A 24,456-nucleotide genomic window follows, 5' to 3' on the forward strand; every position below is an offset into this window, starting at 1 on the left:
TTGGGCTCATCTCGCCTGCTTTTATGCGATCTGTCCGTACCCGCCCTGTATAACTCCAGCCATTGCCAAACCTCGTCCGGAGTCTGAAAAAAGTGCGTAGACCCATCCAACATGATCCGCAACTTAGCTGGGTAGAGCAAGGAGTACTGAATGCTTTCCTCCCTGAGCTCCTTTTTCACTGCCAGGAACGACGCCCGGTTTTTCTGGACCATTTGGGTGTAGTCCGGGAAGATCGTAACCCTACTATTCTCCACGTCATAGGGGCCCGACATCCTGGCCCGCTGAATGAGAAGATCCCGGTCTTTGTAGTGGAGGAGTTTCACCACCATCGGGCGGGGGGGGCGACCAAGCCCCGGTGGGCGAGCAGGTACCCGGTGGGCCCTCTCTAGCGTAAAGAAAGGAGTGAGCCCCTCCGGCGCCACCACAGTGCGGAACCAGTTCTTCATATAGGCCACTGCATCCTCCCCCTCAATCCGTTCCGGAAGGCCGACGACCCGCACGTTGTTCCGCCTATTGCGGCCTTCTGCATCCTCCGCCCTCCGTTCCAACGCGTCCAACCGGGCCAACATATCAGTGATCTTATGTTCCGCGGCCACCACCGACGGTTTCAGGTCCAGCAATAGTTGGTCATGGTCCTTAACTTTGTCCGCTAGCTTCGCGTGATCTGCGCGCAGCAGCCCCAGGCCCACGGCCACTTGGGCGATGTCTTGGTGCAACACGTCCTTAGTCGAGGCGATCGCATCAAGTATGGCATCTAGTCGCTGGTTCAGCCGTTGGTCTCGATCGAGCTCCGAGGAGGGACTCTCGCCCAGCTGGGTGGAAGTTGCCGAGTCCCCCTCAGTGCATCCCGCGGCCATCGACCCACTCGTCGCCGCCATTCCAGGGTGCTGCGTCACAAGTCCAGGAGCTCGGTTACCGTCAGCGCCCGTGGGCAGCACCGGTCGCCGGCAGTGCAATGTCTCCACCGACACTCACAGGCACAAGAGCCACGGCCTGCGACGCCCACTCCACTCGGCCGCCCCCACGGGAGCCTGAGGGGAAGAGGAGAAGTCCCAAGACGGTATCCAGCTAGGGTCCCCAAGCTCCGGACGAGCCAAGGCAGCGCACCACGGCCTCAGATCACAGTCCCGCCGACCCTAGCGCCCCAGTCAGCGGCTTGCAGGATCTCTCGCCAGGGTCCCTCGCCAGTCGGCGACAACTCGGCTCAGAGCTGAAGTTCGGGGCCTTCCGACCTCCCCGCCGCCATTTTCTTCGCACCCTCGGCAACACCTCAGCCGCTGCTTCAGCACGGTCTCCTCGGGGGCGGCAGTCCCCCAGCAGTTCACCAAGTGCACCCAGCTGTCCCCTCACACTTCAGAGGGCAGGAGAGTCGTCTCCGGGCCGCCCAGGGTTCCGAAAACAGGAGAATTAGCGGGATCCTGCGCGGAGCTACGAGCTCACGCCGCCATCCCGATCGGCGTCCAAGCCACGCCCCCCCAAAATTGTTTTGATCTTGACATAATATTAGCAAAAGAAGGAGGAGTTTGTGGAATTTTGAAGGTACAGCACTGCTGTACCTACATTCCAGATAAAAGTCAAAACATTGAAAAGTACATTACAAATATTACAGAGTTGCATAGAGAAATTGAACCTCTGGAGGTTGATGGTATTCTTGAACGACTTGGTAGAGGTTTTACAGCAGTTAAACATTGGTTTCAAGAAATAGGTAATTCAATTATAGGTAAAATACTAATTCCAGTAACAGTAATAGTATTAGTGGTTGTAATGATAAGATTATGTTGCATATATAGAAAAAGAAGGAATGTTAGGAAGTCATTAAAGAAGATAATTCAAGAAAAACGAGAAAGAGAAAGAGAAAAAAGTGATATAGAAATGGAGGAGTTCCGAGAAAAGATTTTTTAAAGAGACCAGAGAAAAGGTTACTAAAGTATAAAATATACTCATCTGAAGAATTTGAAACATGTTCTGATAAAATTTGCTAAATTTTGGGAGATATTTGGTAATAAATCACCAAAGGGGGGAGTTGATGGAGCAAAGTGGAGAAACAGAATTGTGTGTACCCCTTGTAAAGTCACACTTCCATAACTATAACATGAACTAATGGAATGATGTGTGGAATTAATCAACCTAGAATAAAATTGCACCTACACAAGTACACGTGGGAATTAACTTTGCTTATGTTGCAATTATAATTAACTATGTGATTTTGTTGTGTCCTAAACTAATAAGCAGCTTTGAAATAATAAAATGCAGCATAAATGTGCTTTTGTTTACGTATTTTGTGGCAAAACATGGGATTAGGTGAGTATATTATGCCTAAATGTTGCTTATCTGCTAGGTAACTACTAATAGGGAAAACATTAGTAAGGGGGGAGGTAAACAGAAGGGTTAAAATTCTTAAATTAACGTTTGTTTGTGTTTGTTTCTATGATAGTTCCCATTCTGGCCTTTGAGGCCTAGCCAAAGATGGCTGACTTGTTGAACTGCAAATAGAAAATGAACTGAGCATGTGCAAGCCCAAGTCCGAGTTCGAATGCGAGCTGAGTGTGACTGGAGTGAATGCAGTTCAAGGACGACGAGGCCTGGAAGTGTAGATAGCTGCCAAAAAGGATGAGCACAATGGTTCTGAACGTGAGAAAGTTTGGTAAAGTTACCAACTGAGAACAGGACTAGGCCGGACGTGGCCCAAAACAATGACCCATTTAAAATCTAGCTGACGGAAGTGGAATGAATATTGTTATGATGAGGTGATGCTCATCCACCCCAAATTGTCCAACCAGAACTCGAAATTATGCTGAAAGTTACTCTTTTAGATAGATAGAGCTAGTGAAAAAGGTATAAAAAGTGCTGGTTTTAGAGAGGAAAAAACTCCTTTTCGATATCCTCCCAAGATGCTGTCCGTATGCTGATTTTTTCCTGAGATGTAAGACTTTGAATAATTTTCTTATTTCTTTAGAATTAGATTTGAACTTTAGGTGAGGTTACTAGTTAGGGAAGTTAGGAGAAAGGATGAATTTTGGGAACTAAAATACTTGCATTTCTGAAATCTAAATAAATGTCTATTTCTGAATTTTCTAAATAAATGAAATTAACTGTTTTGAAATAAAATCCTTATTTTCCTTAAATGTCATTTTCGAATAAATAAATAAATAAAGTGAATAAATCTTTTAGACGTTAAAATTTGCTTTTAATAAAAATTAGATAAAAGGAGAATTAAGCTGGTCTTGAGTTTTCCTACGCCTAATTTTTTACTAGCAGATCCGTCGACCACAGTGGCGGGGTGTCTAAACAAATGCTTTGTTAATAAAAACCATGGTAAACTCATTTAAAACTGCAGGTGTAAATAGTATAAATATACAGTTATAGTTTTAGACATCCCCCTATGATACAGCAGCTCTCCTTTGAATCTCACCGATCCATGAAGTAGGGTGTAAGTATTATGTGAGTGACTCGCGGTGTTAGGGGCCCCACTGTCGAGTATATGTATGAATTTGTACTTCAGGGAAAGGTGTCATGGTTTTAGAAATTATTTCCGGAGAACCGCTGCATCCACGGCGACTATGTACAAATATAGATCATGTGAAAAATGTTAAAAACACGTCATGTATTCTCGGGATCAGATGGACAAAGCAACTGCACTTAGTAGAATACTGTCTTCACTAGTGTATGATCAGCATGTGAAGTCTGGGATCCATCCATTATCCATTTTTAACTTCCTTCACTTACACATTACTACTGATGATATATAATCCATAGAAATCGCTCTCCAAATGACACCTTCTTTGCTACTTCCAACATAAACTCAGTTCGCACTTAATAACCTTTTCATTAGATTTTTAAATCACCTATTTCCTTCCATAAAAAGCTCCCTTTATTACATAATTTCTCTGCTTATCATTTCTCCCCTGGCTGACTCCTATTTCATTGTCAAATTCAGTTTTTTTACTCATATTAAAATGTATCCATGGTCTAATCCAGCCATACCCAGAATTTCTGTCATTTTCTTAACATTTGAACCAATCATTTTAATTATGTTTATCAACTCATTTGCAATGCCCTACTTTTCTGTAAGCCAATCAGTTTATGATGCTTTGTCCTAAACACTACCAATTATTGGAACTTTACTATTATTATTATTATTAAGATTTGTACAGCGCATGGCTACCCAACCAAGGGTTTCCAATCGCTACAATACAATAAAGGTACCAAAAAGCACAGTAGAGACTGCTTTTAGTAACAGCGTTTTAAAGAAAAAAGACAGAAAGGGAGCAGCATAATCTCAGCTCAGCAGGGAGAGAGTTCCACAGCTTTGGACCTAAGAAGGAGAAAGCTTGACCTACTTGCTTAGATCTTTTAACTCTGGGAACTACTGCAAGGTCCGAATTGCTTGACTGTAAGGATTGGCTGGTAGTGTATGGCACCACCAAGGATCTTAGGTAGGAGGGACCGGAGATCGAGAGACATTTGTGTACATAACACAGCACTTTAAATTGAATAGGACATTCAATTGGGAGCTAGTGCAGTTCACAAAGCAGGCTATCAGTTGAATGGCACTTGGGAAGATGAAGTAGAAATATTGCTGCTGCGTTCTGCACTATTTGGAGATGTCTAAGAAGGTTCTTTATTACTCCAAAATACAGATTGTTGCCATAGCCAAGCCTTGAAATCAACAAGGCCTGTCCGCTGGGCCGAAAACAGAATACATCCTAATATAATTTTGAGCCATCTTAGAATGCCGAAGCAGATAGCGGCCACTTTTGTGATTTGGTGACTCATAGAAAGACTCCCGTCCAGCCAAACTCCAAGTTTCTTGACTACCTGAACAGGGGCACGTATAGTGCCCATCACCATAGCCCATAAATGCAGGCCCCAGAGATGGGGATGGTTTCCCAACATTAGCACTTCAGTCTTGTCTCCATTTAGCTTCAAAGATTTAGAGTTCATCCAGGAGCAGACTAGAGAAAGGCAGCTATTCAGTGTCACTTCACTGTGGTTCTCCTGATAGGACAAGGAGACAACGATCCGAGTATAGTCGGCATAAGACAGAAGTGTAAGGCCATGCTTTTCTACAATGTCTGCAAGTGGCCTTAAGTACAGGTTAAAGAGAAGTGGGTTAAGAGTGGAGCCCTGAGGAACACCCGATAGTAGAGGGTGAGGCTTAGACTGGTGCAGGTGGGTGTGCAGTTGGAAGACCCAATCCCAAAGGAAGGAGTGCAGTCAAGCCAGGTCTGTGTCCTGAACCCTAGGGCCTCTAACCATTGAAGCAGAATGGTATGGCTCACCATATCAAACGCTGCACTGAGATCTTACAAAATCAGTGCAGCAGTGCCACCATTATCTAACTGTTGGCTTAGATATTATGTCACGGCCAACAGAGCAGACTCTGTACTATGGCCGGCTCTAAAGCTCAATTGAGAAAGGTGGAGCACTCCGTTGTATTCAATGTAAGGCGTGAGTGGATTATTCACATGCTTTTCTAAGGCTTTAGGCAACGTGGGCAGGGGAGATATCGACCTATAATTAGCCCAAATAGAGGGGTCCAGATTGGGTTTTTAAGCAAAGGCATAACTATTGCAGGTTTCCATGCTCTTTGGACAGTGCCTTCCAAGAGTGAGTCGTTTAAAAACTGTGTGAGTAAATCCAGCACAAATAAATCGAGACTGCCAAACACTGCAGGAGGGCATAGGTCAAGAGAGGAACCCGACAACAAAAGTAAGGAGGGATTTAAAAGTCAGGGGGTCCAAAAGCTGAAGAGCGCTCAGTGAGCAGATCCTGGCGGGAGGGTATTGTTGGGAATTATAATCTATTGTGAGGGAGAGTGTGGTGTGCAACTATGCAAAGTTATAATCTGATGTAGAATAGAAAGAGGCTTGAATATCAGCAACTTTCTTCAAGAAAAAAAGAGGCTAGCTCGTTACTCTGGGACTGAGTAAGAGGGATGGATGGAGCTGTTTGCAGGATCGGAAAGTGTTTTCACAACTTTAAACAATGTTTTCGAACAGTTTTGAGCCACACAGATCTCATCGGAGAAAAAGGTGGCTCTAACTGTGTAGCAGCTTTTATGGGAACCTTTTAGAGCCAGCTTATATTTTAGTTTGACATCTACATTATAGGATTTTTTCCACATTCACTGATGGGATTTGCAGATCTTTTTAAACAGCTTTTTATTGAACCAGGGGGCCAATGGGTGAGTTCTTTGATGCTTTATTCCAAATATACCGAAGTGACCTTAGACAGGTTTCACTCTCTCCTCAAAGTATAATTAAGAAACTATTCAGATGTTTCCCTTACCATTTCTTAATTCACTCTCCTTGCTTTCTATGATATAAACGTAAGCATGGCTTGGGATCTGCAATGGTTAATCTAGTTAACGTAACTACGCAAAACTCATGTTACGACCGATCTACCCACGCGCGGGGGTCCTCATGAATTAAAACCCGTCTGAGACTGTGACGAACGTCGGGGCTCCCATGGCCCAAGAGTGAGTACCCTCTACTGCTGTTTCTGCCGCCATTAGGCCGACCGGATCCACACACGGACCTTTACCAAGATGGCGGGCGCAAGGGTTATTACCCGGGAATTGGCCTTAAATAAGTAACCAAGCACATGAGTTCCAGCTTGATCTTCAGATAGCGGTTAATCTCAACGGAGGGGCTCCTAGAAAACAGACGCAAGCCTGGCAATAAAGACTGCATTTGTCAAGGAATGAGTGCGTGTGAGTGGCAGTTTCTGAAGTGATATAGAGGCATTCATTTTTGCATGCAGTCATAGGATTCACCGTCGCCAACACCACGCCACTAAAGTCACTGAAAACATGCGTCCAGAATCCTGAAACAGTTGATGGCATGTTCGCTGTGCAAGCTACGGGCGTTATGTACCGCCATGAATGTTTATCTGCCATAATGGAAGGGATCGAGTACAAAATGGCGGGCGCGTCATCTTATGGCCAGAAGAGCGATCGATTTGCATAGTAGCACGATCTTATACTGTAATCCGCGATGTATACCAGTCCAAACAAACTCAGCCCAGTCCACTCATATCCAAGAGAGTAAATACTTCGCATTGTGGCTTAATCAGGTCTATGTGGTGTAATATATATGCCAGTCCAATCAAATTGAGGGCAGGAACGATGTTACCGACGACAAACATGGAGGGCCACCTCTGATAAAGGTTCCACATGCTACCCACGATGTTGTACTTGTAGTCGCCGTGGAGGGAGCTCTATATAAGAAGAGTTGACCTAAGAAAATGTAATCCGGTGGCATCGATCACGAGTCTACCCTGCTCGGCCATTCCACGACTGTTAGTCACTGCATGCACTTACCAGGGGGCCGTACCCTTTGAGCCATACACACGACAATCTGGACTGCTACCATCTCTTATAAGTAAAACCGCACTAGCTGGTCCCAATCTGGTGACCGCCCAACCCACGCTCCGGTAGTTAAAGCCCAGAAGAGGTATTATGGAGAACAAGGCGCAAAAAAACCTTAAAAGGGTCAAATCTGACCACTCTAATCCAGGCTCACCCGTTAAAGGCAAGAAGGATACTAATGAAGCGATAGAAATGATCCTTAGCAGACTGGACGAAGTGAAAGACTTGGCCAAATCAACTAAAGAGGAGGTAGTGGCAATACGACAGGATATAAGAGACACCAATGCAAGGCTTTCAGAGTCGGAATCAAGGATTAGCCGGTTGGAGGATATAGAAGTCAAAACGTGCGGAGCACTAAAGCGTCTAACCATAGCCTCAGACCAGACAACAAGGAGGCTGGCCGAGTTGGAGGACAGAAATCGGAGGGGGAACCTCAGCATTTTCGGCATGCCAGAGGGGTCCGAGGATTCGCAGGGCTCCTGTGTGCCGTTCCTGGAATCATGGTTCACACAAGCCACAAACATGACCTTCCACCAATCCCTGGAATTTGACAGGGCGCATAGAGTACCGGGTAGGATTACTAAAACCCAAAAAGGCCCGAGACCCATCGCTTGCAAGCCATTACGATACCAGCATGTGGAACAGATCCTTGCCCTTATCCGGAAAAACAACCACATCTTGTGGAAGAATGCCAAAATATATATATATCGCAGAACTACAGCAAGGACACAGTAGATGTGAGAAAGGCGTTTCCAGCGCTTCGACCGCAGCTTAAAACAATGGGGTATCAGTATGGTTTCGTAGGACCAGCGAAATACAGAGTGATCATACAGGGATCTCCACATATCTTTTCAGACCCTATGAAGCTCAAACGGATGCTGGATGGCCCCGAAGACCAGGATATGGACACTAACAATTCAGGCAACATAGCAGCCTCAGCTTCCAGCTACAAATGAGTATCCTTTGCTTATATACTATCTATGTGAAACCACTCTTGCCGATACCTTGTTATGTTGTGATCACTGGTAAGACTTTCCATGGATATGGCATCAACGGTAATATTGTCCTTTATGTGACATACTGGTGCTACTGACATTTGGCTAAATAACAATTGGTGCCTTGCTGCCTTCTTCTTGTCGATCAACACGGTGCTCTGGACACCGTGTCAGAGTTGTGTTGTTGCCTATTTTCGTCATGTGCCATGACGGACACAGCGCACCTTGCTGACCTGTCATATTACTGTGCTACGTGCCACATATAGTTGCTTTTGATAAATGCGTGTGCAAATGTGGATTGTGGAATGGGGCAGTAGCCTTCAGGCGTTGTAATACAATCAATATTTGAGATGTTGTTCAAGCTATGGATTGGCAGATAGGAAGTCTCACTTTCTGCTTGATCTTCTAACCTAGAGCTACACTGATTTCTAATTGTGGAGTAGAGAATGAGTTTGTTAACTGAATTAACCCAAGGCACAAAGTTGGTCTCATATTTGTTGTATGGAGGGGCCTTTGCCTCAATTTTCATGTGTCTGGGAGTTTGAATTTCGTATACATCTCTTGCTATGATTAACAAAAGTTTATTTGTTTGCTGAAACAGTTCCAATGTTTCCATGATGTTGAGTAATCACGGGAGGAAAACGCTGCGATTTCTCTCAAGTCATCATGCCTACTGTTTACTGTTGGGGAGGGTGGGGGGTATAGGGGGCAGGGGGCGGATGTGTGGTATGTGTGGTATGTTTCTTTTTCTTCTTTTCTTTTTTGTACAGATATTGTCTGACAGTTGCATGTCACATGCACAAGCTAATGCGACTACTTGCCATCTAGGTTGGTCTGTCACTGTACTTGGCAAGATTCTCAGATACATCACTGTCTATACACGAGGTGACTCGCATATAATATGCCCAGCTATGGGTTACGTGGATTGGGCAATGATCATAATGTTTCCAGATGGTGCATTCTACAATTGATACACCGCTTGGTGTGGCCACTAAGACAAATTGAAAATACTGTCCCTGAATGTAAAAGGTCTGAACCAGCCTATCAAGAGGCAAAAGATACTAGATTATCTGCGCAGACAGCGAGGGGATATTGTCCTGTTGCAAGAAACTAAAATTGATGCTAAACAATTTTACCAGTTGAGGAATACATTTTACACCGAGGTCGTGGGGTCTGAAGCGGTGGGGAAAAAGAACGGTGTTTTGGTGTTAATAGCGAAAAAATCAAAAGTTGAACTTCTTTCATCCACAGCAGATGATAAAGGGAGGTGGGTTACAGCCAGACTAAGCAGAGACAACACGGAATTCTAGGTCACTAATATTTATGCCCCTAACACTAGCGATCTAAAATTTTGGGGGGGACCTGACTAAACAAATTGAGAACATACCTGACTCAGCTGTAAACCTATTGGCTGGGGATTTTAATCTTCCCATGGACCCTACCCTAGACAGAGACTCGCGAGGCCCCTTTAGGCCGAATAAATCACACAAAGCTTTTCTTAACCTATGCAAGCGCTTTCACTTTGTGGATGCGTGGAGACTACAAAACCCCACGGACAGGGACTACACATTTTATTCCTCACCACATGACCCTTATTCTCGTATCGATTATATTCTTATAACACAGAATGGGGTCCCTAGGATAGAAGACACGTCAATAGAGCCAAGAGTTATGCCCAATCACTCATGCATTTCCCTATCCATAGCCAACGTAAAGCCCTCCTCCCGACAAACGTCGTGGCGTTTGAACGATGAAATACTGGGAAAGGAGCAACACCGGATTACTATCCAGTCTGCTATTAACTCATACCTGGAGCCTAATAGGAGGGGAGATACTACTGACCTCGTCCGTTGGGAGGCCCTGAAAAGCACTATTAGGGGGGTGTGCATTAAAATTAGATCAGCAATGAATAAAGACCATAATAGGAAATTGGAAAACTTAGAACGTGAAATATTGGCCCTAGAGAGTAAACACCAGATGGGCAGGGATGGTACGACACTGAATGCATTGGCCAACAAAAAATATGAATGTAATAAAATAGTGAGCGAAAGGGCGGGGTATGGTTAGATAGGAGACGGAGGTTTAAACTCTGTGACTCAAATAAAGCGGGTAAGAGCCTGGCCTCGTACTTGAAGGTACAGAAGAACACAATTAATGTCATTAAGGACGCATCAGGAGTCGCTCACTCGGAGCCAGATAAGATAGCGGAGGTATTTAAAGACTTTTATGAAACTTTATACGCCAAAAATGTGTCGGTAGAAAAGAACAAGATTCAGGACTATTTAAACGAATGCGACCTCCCAGTGCTCTCCTCTGAAGAACATCTACGACTTAATGCACCGATCACGACCACTGAAATAGAACAAGCGATTAAATCATTAAAGTGCGGGAAGGCACCCGGCCCCGATGGGTTCACAGCTAGATATTATAAAACCTTTCCCTCTCTGTTGGTGGAGCCTCTCATGCACCTGTTTCGGGAAATAAATGATTCCGGCGAAGTTAAAGATACCCTGTCTGAAGCTATAATTGCAGTACTCCCAAAAGAAGGTAAAGACCCTTCTCTCCCAAAAAACTATAGGCCCATTTCCCTCATTAATCTTGACTGCAAACTTTTAGCCATGATCCTCTCTGCTCGCCTACAGCGGGTACTCCCTCAACTGATCCACCCTTCTCAGGCAGGGTTTCTAAAAAACAGATTGTCTAGTGACAACACTAGGGTGCTGGCACACGTTCTGGAGAAAGCGAAACTCCTAGACACACCCACTGCGGCAATAACATTAGACGCGAGAAGGCTTTCGACAAAGTCGACTGGTCTTTCCTGGAAGCAGTCTTACATAAGTTCAACCTGGGAGAAACATTCACGAAGCTAGTAATGTCCCTCTATTTTTGTACCACTGCAAGGGTTAGAGCAGGTGGCTCTTTCTCCTCCTCTTTACGTTTGCAGCAGGGTACAAGACAAGGGTGCCCCCCATCTCCTTCTTTGTTTCTGCTGGCAATCGAGCCATTCCTCTACCACATAAGAAATAATGACGCGATTGCTGGTATTCCATTTGAGGGATGTACTATAAAACTCACCGCGTATGCGGATGATGTACTAATTATGTCGGAAAAAGCAGGTGAGGCCATACCTGCGCTTATGGGAAACAACGATGAGTTTTCCCGGGTATCGGGTTATAAACTGAACAAGGACAAAACGGAGGTCAAACTCCTTAATAATATAGGTAATAGAGATATCCTTGGAGACTCTGGTCTGACTTGGCAACCACACTGTTTTAAATATCTAGGACTCGACTTCGGCAAAGACCTAATCACCACTTTAAAAATCAATGAGGAACTAACCCTAAAAAAGATCTCCTCATTACTGGACGGGTGGTCACCCAAGTTCCTCTCTTGGTGGGGCAGGGCGGAGACCCTTAAAATGATGTCCACCCCGCTGGTGAATTATTGGGCCAGCATGCTCCCCATGACATTCACTGATGACTTCATTAATAAGGTGGATAAACTGTTTGGCGGATTCCTGTGGCAGGGTAAGAAAGCCAGGATATCACTGAAAAAGCTGCAACTGGCAAAAGAAAAGGGCGGCCTGGGTCTTCCCTCGTTCAGGAATTACCAGACAGCATTCCTATGCAAACAGGGAGAGCAGTGGTTGGTAGAATCACCATCTTATGTCCCAATGTGGTTAAATATTGAGAAATCTATCATCACTCATGCGCCTCTACCGACCCTGCTTACCATGGACCAGTCTCACCTGCCTCACTCCAAATATATTATGTTGAATACCAGGCGGGCTCTGTTAAGACTTGACCAGACCCACAAAACTAACTTAACAATCAGAAAATCCACCCTTATGGCCCTATGGAAAAACCCCTCTTTTAAATCCAATGGCAAAACCCTCTATTGGGAATCCTGGTCCAAGAAAGGCATTAACTTGGTGACGGACCTCTATGAGGGGACGCAACCCCTTCCTTTCTCGAGCTTACAGGCAACACATGATCTCACACCCATGGACTTTTACGAGTTCTTGAAATCGAAAGCTATTATATCAAGCCGTGGCCTTGTCCCTCACACACCTTGGATAGTGACCCATTTACCACGTCTCATGTCCGCTGGTCACTTCGTTTCTAAAGTGTATAAGCTGTTACTCCCTCTGCCCAGGAAATCCAACAGACAGGTTGAACTCAAATGGGAGACAGAACCCAACTCCACTGGGATAGAGTTTGATTGGGACATGATACATAAAACCGCCTTATCCAATAAGGTATCGCCCATCCTTGCCCAAACAAAATACATGTTATTGAATAGGACGTTCTAGACTTTTTAAATGCCACCTGAGGAATACGCCCACATGCTGGAATTGTCAGTTAGGGACTGGTGATCTCACGCACATGCTCTTTCACTGCCCCTCCCTGCAGACCTACTGGGGGAAGATCTTTGACTGTATTCATCATGTGTTCAATATGAATCCTGTGAGGGAATTTGTATACGTTATATTGGGAGCTCTTGACCCACAACTGCCGAACACACAGGACCGCCAACTCTTAGATTTGATGCTAACACTAGCGTGTAAGGTGATCTTGTGTAAATGGAAAAACACGTCAGAGGTTAGCTTTAAAATCTGGCAGGAGTGGCTCTCATTTCTGAGAGGGGCTGATAATCCGGCGCTGCAATCTGCCACCTGGCGACCCTCCAATAAGAGACTCTGGAAATCACTTGATACGTCTTCCTTCCATTTTGATCCTCCGTAATGTAATAATTGATGCTGTATACTCCGGTCACTGCGGAGTCCAGTGCCTGACCTAATTATTGGTAGCTTGGATTGTCATGTAACTGTACATTTTTCTATTTCTATTTCTTTATTTTTGTATTGTGTAATTCTCACCATGTAGTCCTGTTCACAGGTGTCGCCAGACAGGCGTAATTTGATTTTCTTTCAGTTTTGTGTATTGTTGTCAAGTAACACATCTGATTCAATCTATGTAATTAAAGCCTTATTGTACTGTTTTTTCTTTGTTTCCCTTCTTCTTTTCAATAAAAATGATTTTAAATTAAAAAAACGAATAATATGAAACAAAATGAGCCTGATCTGTGGTTGGGAACAAGCGCAACAAAGAGTAACTTTCACCCTATTTCTATTTGCAAATGTGAGCCTCGAATATACGAATGTTACTAGTCTGATGTTTATTCTTAGATAGTTGAAATGTAAACTTTTATTTATATTGACATTCATATGTATATAATAGCACCACCCAGGTCATCCATTTTACTTAAATGATTCAGATACCAGAACATTCAATGGATCATTTTTTTTAGGTTGTGCACTCCATTTCTCCTACCGGTTCACGTTGTGCCTGAATTTATCAAGGAGGCTATACAAAGCATAAGCGTCTCTACTATGAGCGCTGCAAGGATACAACCACGCATCCTGGACACGCATCCTAGTACCACGCATCCTAGATACTCAGAAAGGAATAACGTTTGTCAACAGATACTCACAGCGATTATTCTATCCATCGGTTGAATCCGTCCGCTATGATCTGCAGCACTGTCTGGAATAATACCTTTCACAAATATACCAGCAGAATCTACAACAAAAAAATAACTTTTTCATGTACACAATAACAAACAAAACGTGTCCCAGTGTAGAGAAATTTGTTTATTTAAAGCTGATAAAATAATTACTTTAAGAACAGCTGCTTCTCATTTTCCATAATAAATGTTACCAAATTCTGGGATGTCAGAGTTGTCAAAATTCCCTACAGCAGCAATCATTTAAAATGCATTTAACATTTATTAGTTCTGAGAATAAACAACAGAAAAAAGGTTAGCCTTCAATATATCAGAGAAGAAGGAATCTCCAAATACAATTTTACGACAAGTTTGAAAGAGAATATGTTATTAGTTCCATTTAACTCTCACACTAATCTAGAGCAAAAGAGAACTCTCCCATCGCAAAAAACAGCATCCTCCTACGCAAGTATAAGAAAAGGACATCGCTTGCGAAATAACCTATATTTCTTTATTTATATGTACACAGGAATATATTTGAGCGTCAAACTGTCCCCGAAAGACAGTTGTTTAGGGTGTTGTTTTCCCACGATATCCTTCAGCCTACTGATTGGTGTAAACGAGGAGGCTGCGTTCACCCGCACAACAATCCATATTGGTTAAAGGAGAAAAGCTCTGCAAATGCTCTGTAGCTTTCACTTGCAACCTGACCTTTGCCCACAACTCTAAGGTCGAATGTCAAAGGACAAATTCCCTTCATTTATGTACATATTGCTTTAAAACCTTTTAACCCCTTAATTGCTGAGGCTTTGTCACCCAAGTGATGAGCCCTTTTTTGGCTACTTAGGGTAATTTGTGCTTAGGCCTCCATAGTTTTTTTCCACATACGGTACTAACGCTGTGTCAAGTCTTCACACAAAGAGCTTAACGACCCTTCATTGCCACTTGAGCAAGGCAGGGTGGGGGAGATATGGAATTCCATGCACTTCAGAAATGCTGTCTAGAAGCTCCTCCCACCTTCCAGAACCAGGGCACCAGTGTATAAAAGAAGGACCTCAGACACCACCACTTCAGTACACTTCTGGACCTGTGGACACTCTTCCAGGTAGGACTGCTGTGCTGCTGCAAGGACTGCTACTCTGAAGGAGCGGCTGCCCTGTTGTGCTGGCCTGCTGCCCTCTTGCCGGGGGAAGAAGAACTGGACCTGCAACTACATCTTGAACCCAAGACCCCAGAGTGAGTCAAAGGGCTAGTCAGCCAACCACCTGATCTGAGCCTCAGAAATGTACTAGACTCCCTAACAGCTCCTGTCCCAGTCCTCAGCGAGTTCCAGACCCCCAACGGTGCCCCCAATGTCCAGGACCCTTGGTGTAGCTCAGCGGACTCCTAAATCAAGTTTTTGGGCACTACTCGCCCGCGCTCCATAATGGTAGGCTTGAAGGTTTGACTTTGACCTGGTCCAGCATAACCAGATATTCCCGGCTGTCACTTTATGCCTTAAGGGTTATTGTACAGATTAGGTTTAAACAATCACAACTTCTGTTCTATTGATTGGATTTTTGTCATTTTGGTCTTGTTTTATTGACTAAATTCTGCTCTATTATTCTCACCTGGTGCAAGATCATTTTGTGTAGGTGTTTTCACAGTTGTATTGTTTGAGGTAGTGCACAAATACTTTACACACTGCCTCTAACTTAAGCCTGACCGCTCTGTACCAAGCTACCAGGGGATTGAGCGCAGGTGAATTTGGGGTTTGCTTGTGCATTACCCCAACTAGGATTGTGGTTGCTGCTTGACAAGGACTCATACCCCAGTTAACCAATTTCCCAGTTTCTAACATGGCATCAACGAAAGGTCTGCTGTGCTAAAGTCACAATCTTCCTAGCTTTCAGGAACATGCAGAGTTGAATAAAAAAAACTAGTTTTTGGCATAGGTAGGTAATTTTTCCTAATTTTTGTACTTTCAACCTACTTCCACTTGTGGTGGAAACCGGTGTGAAATCCATGGGAGGCCAAAGAAAGTTATATCTTTCTGAAAAGTAGACAACATTCTGAATTCAGCATGGGGTAATTTCTGTAGATCCCTCACAATTTTCCTAAATAAACTAACTATTAAAATACAAACATATTAAGAAGGCATAAAATGGCAATTTGTGACAAAGTTTTTATCTATAACTTCTTATCATAATGGCCGATTTACACAAAAGCAATATATAATTACGTCTGCTAGACTCTTCTGTTTGCAGGCATATATTGGGTTTGTACACAAGAACCCAACTTACCATGGTTTTTCATTGTGTATCATGTATAGAGAAATTCATTTGGTAACATATAAAGAATGAACAATTGCTATGAAGGAAACTTTTTTATTCTGAAATGTACACTTGCTGCGGATTTAGGAGCAGTGGTTATTTGTACATCTCTGAATTTGTGGGTACCCATAATAGCATGTGATTCAAAGGGCATGTTTCAATAAGTCTTATTTCTTACACATTGGCTTTTATTTGGCAAGCACAAATGTAGAGAAATCCAATTGGTAATAACAAATGTCCCACTGTTCTGTGTTTCAACACGTCCCCTGATAAAAATGGCACCTCACTTGTGTGAGTAAGCCTGGTGCCCGCAACAGGAATGAGCCCAAAACGCAACATGGACACATCACATTCTTAAATAGATAACGGATTCTTTTTTTTCAACGTGGATAGCTGTGGGTTTTGGGCCCTACTTCAGCGGGCACCTTGGAAATCCTAGAAACCTTGCACATTTCTGAAAACTAGACAGCCAGGGGAATCCAGGGTGGGGAGACTGGTGTGGTCTCACCAGGTTTTCTTACCCAGAAGCCCTTGCAAACCACAAACTTTGTCTATAAACACACATTCTACTCACATATTTGTGTTGGAAGATTCCGGAATCTGTGTGAATCCACAGATTTTGTACCACCCAGTGCTCCCATACATCTCAAAATAACAGCACCCCACCTGTGTGGGTGGACTAAGAGACCACCCCATAAAAACCCAGAGACCAGTGATAGGGGTAGCTGCAGTACTTAGGGACATGCTGGGCTGCAACTCATGGACCCCCAACAACGACAGATATTTAGGAAAACCAGACACCCAGAAGATTCCAAGCTGGTGTGCCTTTTGTAAATTCCACAAGGTTTTTTATACAAAACAATGCTCTGCAAACCACAAACTTTGGCTACAATCATACCTTCTATTTCTGCGACGGAACTTTCTGGAATCGGGAAGTATCCACAAATTTTCTACCACACAGCGTCCCCCCAATTGACTCAATAAAAACGCTGCCCCCCTTGTGTGGCTGGGCCTAGTGCCTGCAGCAGGAACAAACCGGATCAAAAAAGGGTTAACGGGAGTTCAACTGTGGGACTAAAGGTGTTAATATTGTTGTATTTGGATTAATAGGATACATTGTCCTGGATGTTTTTAGCACCTTAACCTAATATGATATGGATAGCATTTTGTAAGTTTGTGAACTGCCCCCTTCATATACGAATGTATATGAAGGGGCCATGTTACATTGAGAGTACCATTTTGCTTTTACACAGATTGCTAAGTAAGTTACAGTAAAAGTACCTCTCCTCCTTCAGTGCTGATTCAATCAATCAATCATGAGTTTGTTAAGCGCTACTACTCACCCGTATGGGTCTCAAGGCGCTGGGGGAGGTGGGGGTTTCACAGGCTCCAGTTTTCAAGGAAGGGGTTTGTCGAAGAACCAGGTTTTGAGGTTTCTTGTGAAGAAGGAGAGAGATGTTGTCTGTCTGAGGTGGAGCGGGAGGGTGTTCCAGGCTCTGGCCCCAAGGAAGGAGAAGGAGCGGCCGTCTGATCTGGTCTTTCTGGTGCGGGGGACCACGGCGTAGGAGAGCTGGGCTGATGGTAGGGTCCTTTGAGGTGCATGGAATTAGACTTGGCTGTTCAGGTATGCTGGTCTGGTGTCGTGCAGGGCCTTGTGAGCATGGGTGAGCATCTTTAAGGTGACTCTAGCATCGATGGGGAGCCAGTGGAGTGTGCGCAGGTGCTGGGAGATGTGGCAGTGTCTTGGCAGGTTGAGGACCAGTCTTGTGACGGCGTTCTGGATGTTCTGTAGCTTGCGTGTTTGCGTGATTGGTTTGACAGCGAGAGTACATCTCTTGCCTCTGCACTGATGTTTATGCTAATTACATTAAGGGTAACTCTTGCTTATGTGCTGATTTTTATGCTAGTTACACTAAGGGTAACTCTCTTGCTTCTGCACTGATAGTTATGACCGTGAGAGTACCTCTCTTGCTTCTGCACTGATTATTATGTAAGTTACAGTAGGAGTACCTCTTTTGCTTCTGCACTGATTTCTATGACAGTGAGTGTACGGCTCTTGCTTCTGTGCTGATTATGTAAGTTACAGTGAGAGTACCGCTCTTGCTTCTGCGCTGATTATGTAAGTTACAGTAAGAGTACCTCTCTTGCTTTGCTCTGATTATTATGTAAGATACATTAAGAGTATCTCTCTTGATTACACAATGATTTTAATCTGATGATAACGTATGCCTGGCAGAAAGAACTCTTAAAGGCCTGGGCATATTACACTTGTCCTTGCATGGGGATATTGTCCACACTATGTTCTTTGGGATCGTTGCCCACAAATAGACTGGTGCACAGAATTTGAGCCAGCCGTCTGGAATCCAAAGACTTTGATGAAACAACAGAGTTAATGGTAAAACAGCCTCCTATTTCCAATCGCACAGTACCAGGGTTAATCTTGGAGATTTGTCAATGCATAAAAATCTCCATGAAACTTCAGGTCACTGCCTCCAGTAGTTCATATATACTCGAGGGCAGGCAACATTAAAGACGCTTAAGTTCATGCAAGGAATGCTCAACACAAAAAATCATTGATACAACCTAATGAATGAGCGTTATGATAGTACATACGATGAAGCAAGCATAAACAACACAGTAGGTCTGTAACAGAGGAAACACACAGCGACAATTCGTATGGCACTGACCAAATGGACAGACAGTATAATGTACCTAACAAGCCAAAAGAAAAGGCAGGCACAAGTTCAGGAAATGCATGAATACACACAACTGAAAAAGGCTACATCAGTTTGTACATATCGGTGCTATTGTGAGAACATCTTGTAAAGTACTGTGCTTTAATGTTTAGAACTGCCTTCGAATTACTGTGCTGCAGAGCTTCAGGAGAATCCGCCTAGGCGGAGAAAAACAAGAATGTGCTTGTCATGGAAGCTTGGCATCAGACGCCTGCACTATCTCCACAAATCGTGCTTTAACACTACCTGTTTTACAGGCACACAACTTGGGAGTTTTATTTGCTTCTAGGCTTGAATTACTTGATAGCCCTGCCTTCTTCTCTTAACCTTACTGTCATGGGGCTGGTTAATATAGAAAATTGTAATACATAGCCTGTCTTCCACAGTTTTCAGTCTAAAAGGCTTAAAGCTATGTCTTGTCACATGAGACAACTGTCAGCATCAGTATATCTTGAGAGAAAGTAGTGTGCTGAGCACTACTTGGGCATTTGTACCTTGCATTTCCTGACTGTGCCGGGTCCCATCGGGATGCAATCTAGACTGTCCTTTATGGCAGAGGGTCTGCTTTTTCACAACACCAGTGTGGACGTGTGGTATGGCAGCCACTGTGAACTTAAAGATCTTTTATGTTTATTCATCTATGATCCTTGCTGTTTTGATTATACTGACAAATTGTTTACAGAGAAAGTGTTAATGTTATGAGAATGCCTGCTTAATTTGTGCAATATGTACATGCTTACTCTTGAGGCTGCATCTCAACTCCAGGATCCACCCTAAATGTAACATTCAAAGTCACCTTATGCAGTACCCTACCTGGACACAAGTTTCCCACCCTTTTTCCCCACGCCCTCAGAAGAAGAGAGGATGCTGAAGGGATGAGATGTGGCCTAGCAGCTAGAGCTGCTGCCTTTGAAATGTGTCTAGGTGTGAACCCTGGCCTCAGTGCTCGACTCAATATCATGTGAATCTAGGTAAATTATTCAATCTCTGTGTGCCTAAACAAGTGAAATGTAAAGTGTGTTTTGTATAATCCTCACTTGATGTGCACATTCTTTTGAATCATCTCCCAACCGCTCACGGAAATTACAGTGATCCACTGCCTTACAGCTAAGTTTGCGCTATATAAATTCCAACACATACATAGTTTGGCAGAAATTGCAGCGTATCAAAATTAAGAACATTATTAAAAGTTACATGACTACTTAGCATGTGGAGGAGGGTAGAATTGGTAAGAGATCTGCAGATAGATAAGAGTATCTACCAGAAAGATCATTACAAATGCTAACTAGCGTATTAATCTGATGGATATTTCGACCTGCAGATTCATCACCTCTTGAATCAATCTCAATATAGTACCTCCAAGGTGGTGGATCTGGGGACATGGTCATAAAAGTTCTGCAAAACATATCTCACAAGATAGCCATACCTGAAGACTTCAGTCGAGGCAATAATACTTGGTGAAGATCTGGAGTAAAGGCCATGTTGTGGCCTGGTAGTTGTGCAGCATAGGAATACTGGTGGACAATGCAGAAGGTGCGGTATTCACCCTGGTGAAAGGGATCCTATGCCTCCAGGAGGCTCCTTCTTGTCAAGATTGCAGCAAATTTCGGGGCAGGGGGAGGGGTGGAATCAACTTACGCCTTGGCACACAATCAGAAAAAACCAGGATCAACATTCAAAATAAATGATTTGGTAGATGGGCTAACAGGATGACAAGATCGTGTCCAGCACCACAAAAGGCAGATCAACAGAACTCTGATTGCTCCATTCAATCTGTAGGCATGAATTTGGAGGATCTGGATATACCCATGCAGAACCTGCCACTCCCACTAAGAGAGAAGATTTTCCCTGAGCGAACACAGGGACATAAAAAGTACCATACATTACAGGACACTTAAAGTGCTACTAAAATCAATTGCATGTGATCCTGATGCATCTTCTTCAGAACCAGAGGAATTGGAGGAAATGCATAGTGGAGATGGAAGTCTAACCTCAGGAGGAATGGGTTTTTCAGGGCACTATGCAGTAGGAACTACAGGGCACAAAACTGTAGACATTGAATGTACTCCTGAGTTGCAAAGAGTTCCAGCAGAACACTGCACCAAAGTTCAAAGAAGGACTGAACCACCTCCAGATGACGAAACTACTTGTGATTAGCAAGACGGCTCATACTGAGATCATCTGCCTCTTGCATTCAGGGAGCCCAACAGATTATCCTAAGCCTAAAACCACAACTTCAGAGCTTTTAAGCACAGGGGTCGTGAGCCATTGTCACTCTGCTTATTGGCATTCCACATTGGGTCGTACATCATGACTTGGACCAATCGAGCTCCATCTCGAAACACCAAGTTCATAGGATGAATGTTCCAAAGTTGCTGGGGAGGTGGGGAGGTGGGAAAGCCTTGAGAGTGCATGTTCAGCTTCTCTGCAATGTAGAGGAGTCGCTGGGAGGTCTGGAGGTAGGACTTGGGGAGGTTGATTGAAAACCCCAATTTGAAGAGGAGGGGGATCATACCTGCAAGTGGTCTGACACCAGCTGTGGCATGCCCCCCCGTCCGAAGTAAGTCACTGACAGTGACTTCTGAAAATGTAATGTGACCAACAAGTTCACCTCGACACGGGGTTGGGAATTAAAAGTGGGAGGGGTCTACTACAAGGTTACTCCTCTGTGAATTCCAAGGACTAAAGAATGCTTCCTGCAAGTCAAGGGACAACATTCAGTCTTGAAACACCATAGCCAGAGAGACCTGTGCAAGAGAAGGTATTTTGCACTTCTCCTCCAGGAAGAATTCTTTGGATGAAATTATCCTAAAGTAATGCGATGAAAACCATCATCTTATTTAGGAACAAGAAAATAACAGGAGTAACATCCTTGTCTCAGCTCATTATATGGGACTGAGTCCACAGCCTCTTTGACCCACACAGCAAGAATTTCCTGCTGGAGAATGCAGGAGACTGAAGGATTGGGGAAATGAAAGGAATCAACAACTGGCAAGGAATAGTATAGACTTGCTTGGCAATTTGAAAGACCCATTGGTCGTATGTGATGGATTGCCAGGGTGCTAAGTGTAGGGACACCTACCCCCATTCAAACGACTTCAAGGAGGGGTCAGAAAGGAGGAGGAAGAAGACTGTTGTTGACTTCAACAGACTTTGGAGCCACCAGGCTTCTTGTAGCTTTGAAAGAAATGATCAGGCTACTACACTGGTTGAGTGAGCTGGCAACACCAAAAGTTGAGTTTAGGAATGCCAATTTGTGCCACCTCCCATACAACATGCGAGGAAAGAGCCAGAAGGCAAGATGCATTCATCTAGTGCAGGGAAGTGTCACTGAAGAGAAGAATTTCCTCCTTTTCACCGTAATCTTTTTTTGATGCCCATCAATTGCAGTGCAGGCTCCTCTGCTGAGGCGGAGGAGCATCGCCCCACAGGTTTTTTCACTACTGGCTCTGTAGGTGAGGGTGGAGTGGGCTGGTCTGCCAACAGAGTCAGGGAGGAGTGGTGGGCACTTTCTAAGTGTGCATGATAATTTGACCGGCCGTCTTGTGCACTTAGCAATTCTCCAGCCGGCAGTATTGCACAGCCTGGGTGAGGAACATGCACAGCCTGCCACTCCCTGTCTGAGCGCCAAACCATGGCACTCAGACCTAGCAGGACACTGCTGTCATGCTGGTGACAGAAGCGTTGTGATTGGCTAGGGGAGTCTGTGTGCATTCTGTTTCCTGTGTCAAGCGAAGAGGACGGAGGACGGCAGGTAAGTGAATTTAGCTTTTTTTTTTTAAACCCCCCCCCCCCCACCCCTTCTTACCCTGCCCCACCACTACTGCCCCATAGCAGCAGTAACTGATCAATCGATGTTGAAGGAACAGAGTGAGGGAAAAGAAAGAACTTGCTTGAAAGAAAGCAACTATAAGAAAGAAGAAGCTAGGACCACAAGAGTCTCCGGTGCAAGGTAAGCAGTCACAAGTTCTGGGTGTCCAGAAACCAATGAAGGCAGAAGGCGATGCAGAGGTTCAACTCAGGGCCTGCTGCAGGTTTATTTAATGAGACCAAATGGGGTCCATCCACGCGTCACCGAAGAAAGGCAATGGTTCAATCCCGGAAGATGCTGTTTGTAAACATTTCTGTACGGATATTAGTCTTGCTCTGCTTTCCAGGCAAAGGCAACTCAACTACCTCTGCAGCTTTGAGAAGAACAGCTGTAATAATGTAAATTGCTCAATGGGAGGGCCCGCAGGACACTACATAAAATTCCGCACTGAGGTATCAAGAGCAATGAAATGCAGCTCCCCCGCCTAGGGAGAGAACACCTCCGAGCACAACCCAAGTGGACCAAAGGTCTTATTCCATAATCACATGGTAGTCATCCAATGTTAATCCAAATATAGTTATCCAACTTTCAAAGTTTATTTAAACAAGAAAATGTCTTAATTTATCGACATGTAAAAATGATGTTATTCCACATCAGGTTCAAATGGTGATTCATATTTTAACACACATCCCGATGCATTTCGGGCGGAGCCCTTCGTCAGGGGATTACTCTACAAAAAATGCAACAAAACCAAGCTATAATATAATGTCACGTCCAAAAGTACAAAAATTCATAATGCTACCGTATCATTCATTAAAAGATAAAATAAACATGCAAAACTGCGTGAACCAGTGATAGTCGACCTAAGTGCTAAAATAGTGCCTAAATCAGAAAAAAATCCACCAAAGTCAACATGCGTCGTGCACAGTATTTATAATGTTAACCATACGTCGTGCACAGTATTTATATATGTGATCAACAAGTAAAACCCGGAACATACCAAAAAAGTGAGAGGAGTATAAGCTGATTCACTCGTGTGTTCAAAATATAAGTGAAAGCGGTAAACGAAGACAAACCTACGTGTGCTAGGGTCCGGTTAACTCATACGGTGAAAGAACGGTGAAAACAGTAATGGAGTCCCCAGTAGGGTACTTACGTTAGTGCGCTAAATGTGTGGACCCCGCGGAGTTCCACAAGCAAGGATCAACCGCGGGGACGGAAACAAACCAAAATAAAGGCGAAGCCGGGTGTATCAACATAGAAAACGGACTAAGTCACCGAAGGTGAAAAGGTGCACATATATTCAAGCGCCATATTGAAACGATAAAAAATGATGATAAATGAGTGAACGCACAACACTAAAGCATGAAGAGGTAGAAAATAAAGAGAATAGCGAGGAGAAATAGAACTAAGAGGAATAAAAGAAATTACAAAGTGGGAAATTCAAAGGATAGAGATATACAATGAAGAACAATGTAAATAGAACAAGCATAATACATTATAGGTAGCAAAGAAATTCAATACGGTCATTGAGCCCATGGGGGACCATCGTGGACAGAAAACGGATCCAGAATTTTTCTCGTTTAAGTAAGGTATTCTTATTGTTCAACTTGATTTCAACTTGTTCCAGTATCTGAAATTTAAGTTGTGCAACAGTGTGTCTATTCTCCAAAAAATGGGTAGCAACGGTAGATTTGAGATTCTGTGTCCGAATGTTGCTCTTGTG

At 43.9% G+C, this 24,456-nt stretch overlaps 1 protein-coding gene across 8 annotated transcripts in view; it reads right to left on the reverse strand.

Moving 5' to 3' along the window:
• The window catches only part of PATJ (PATJ crumbs cell polarity complex component), a 1,530,963-nt gene that overhangs the window by 1,302,927 nt on the left and 203,580 nt on the right, over window positions 1–24,456 (reverse strand). For all 8 annotated transcript variants that reach the window (XM_078669616.1, XM_078669595.1, XM_078669605.1 and 5 more), the window contains exon 10: window positions 13,861–13,949. In XM_078669616.1, coding sequence (XP_078525742.1) covers window positions 13,861–13,949 — 89 coding nt within the window. The remainder of the gene's footprint in view (window positions 1–13,860; window positions 13,950–24,456) is intronic.

Source organism: Lissotriton helveticus, chromosome 1_2 (genome assembly GCF_964261635.1).
Source record: "Lissotriton helveticus chromosome 1_2, aLisHel1.1, whole genome shotgun sequence".
NCBI lineage: Eukaryota > Metazoa > Chordata > Amphibia > Caudata > Salamandridae > Lissotriton > Lissotriton helveticus.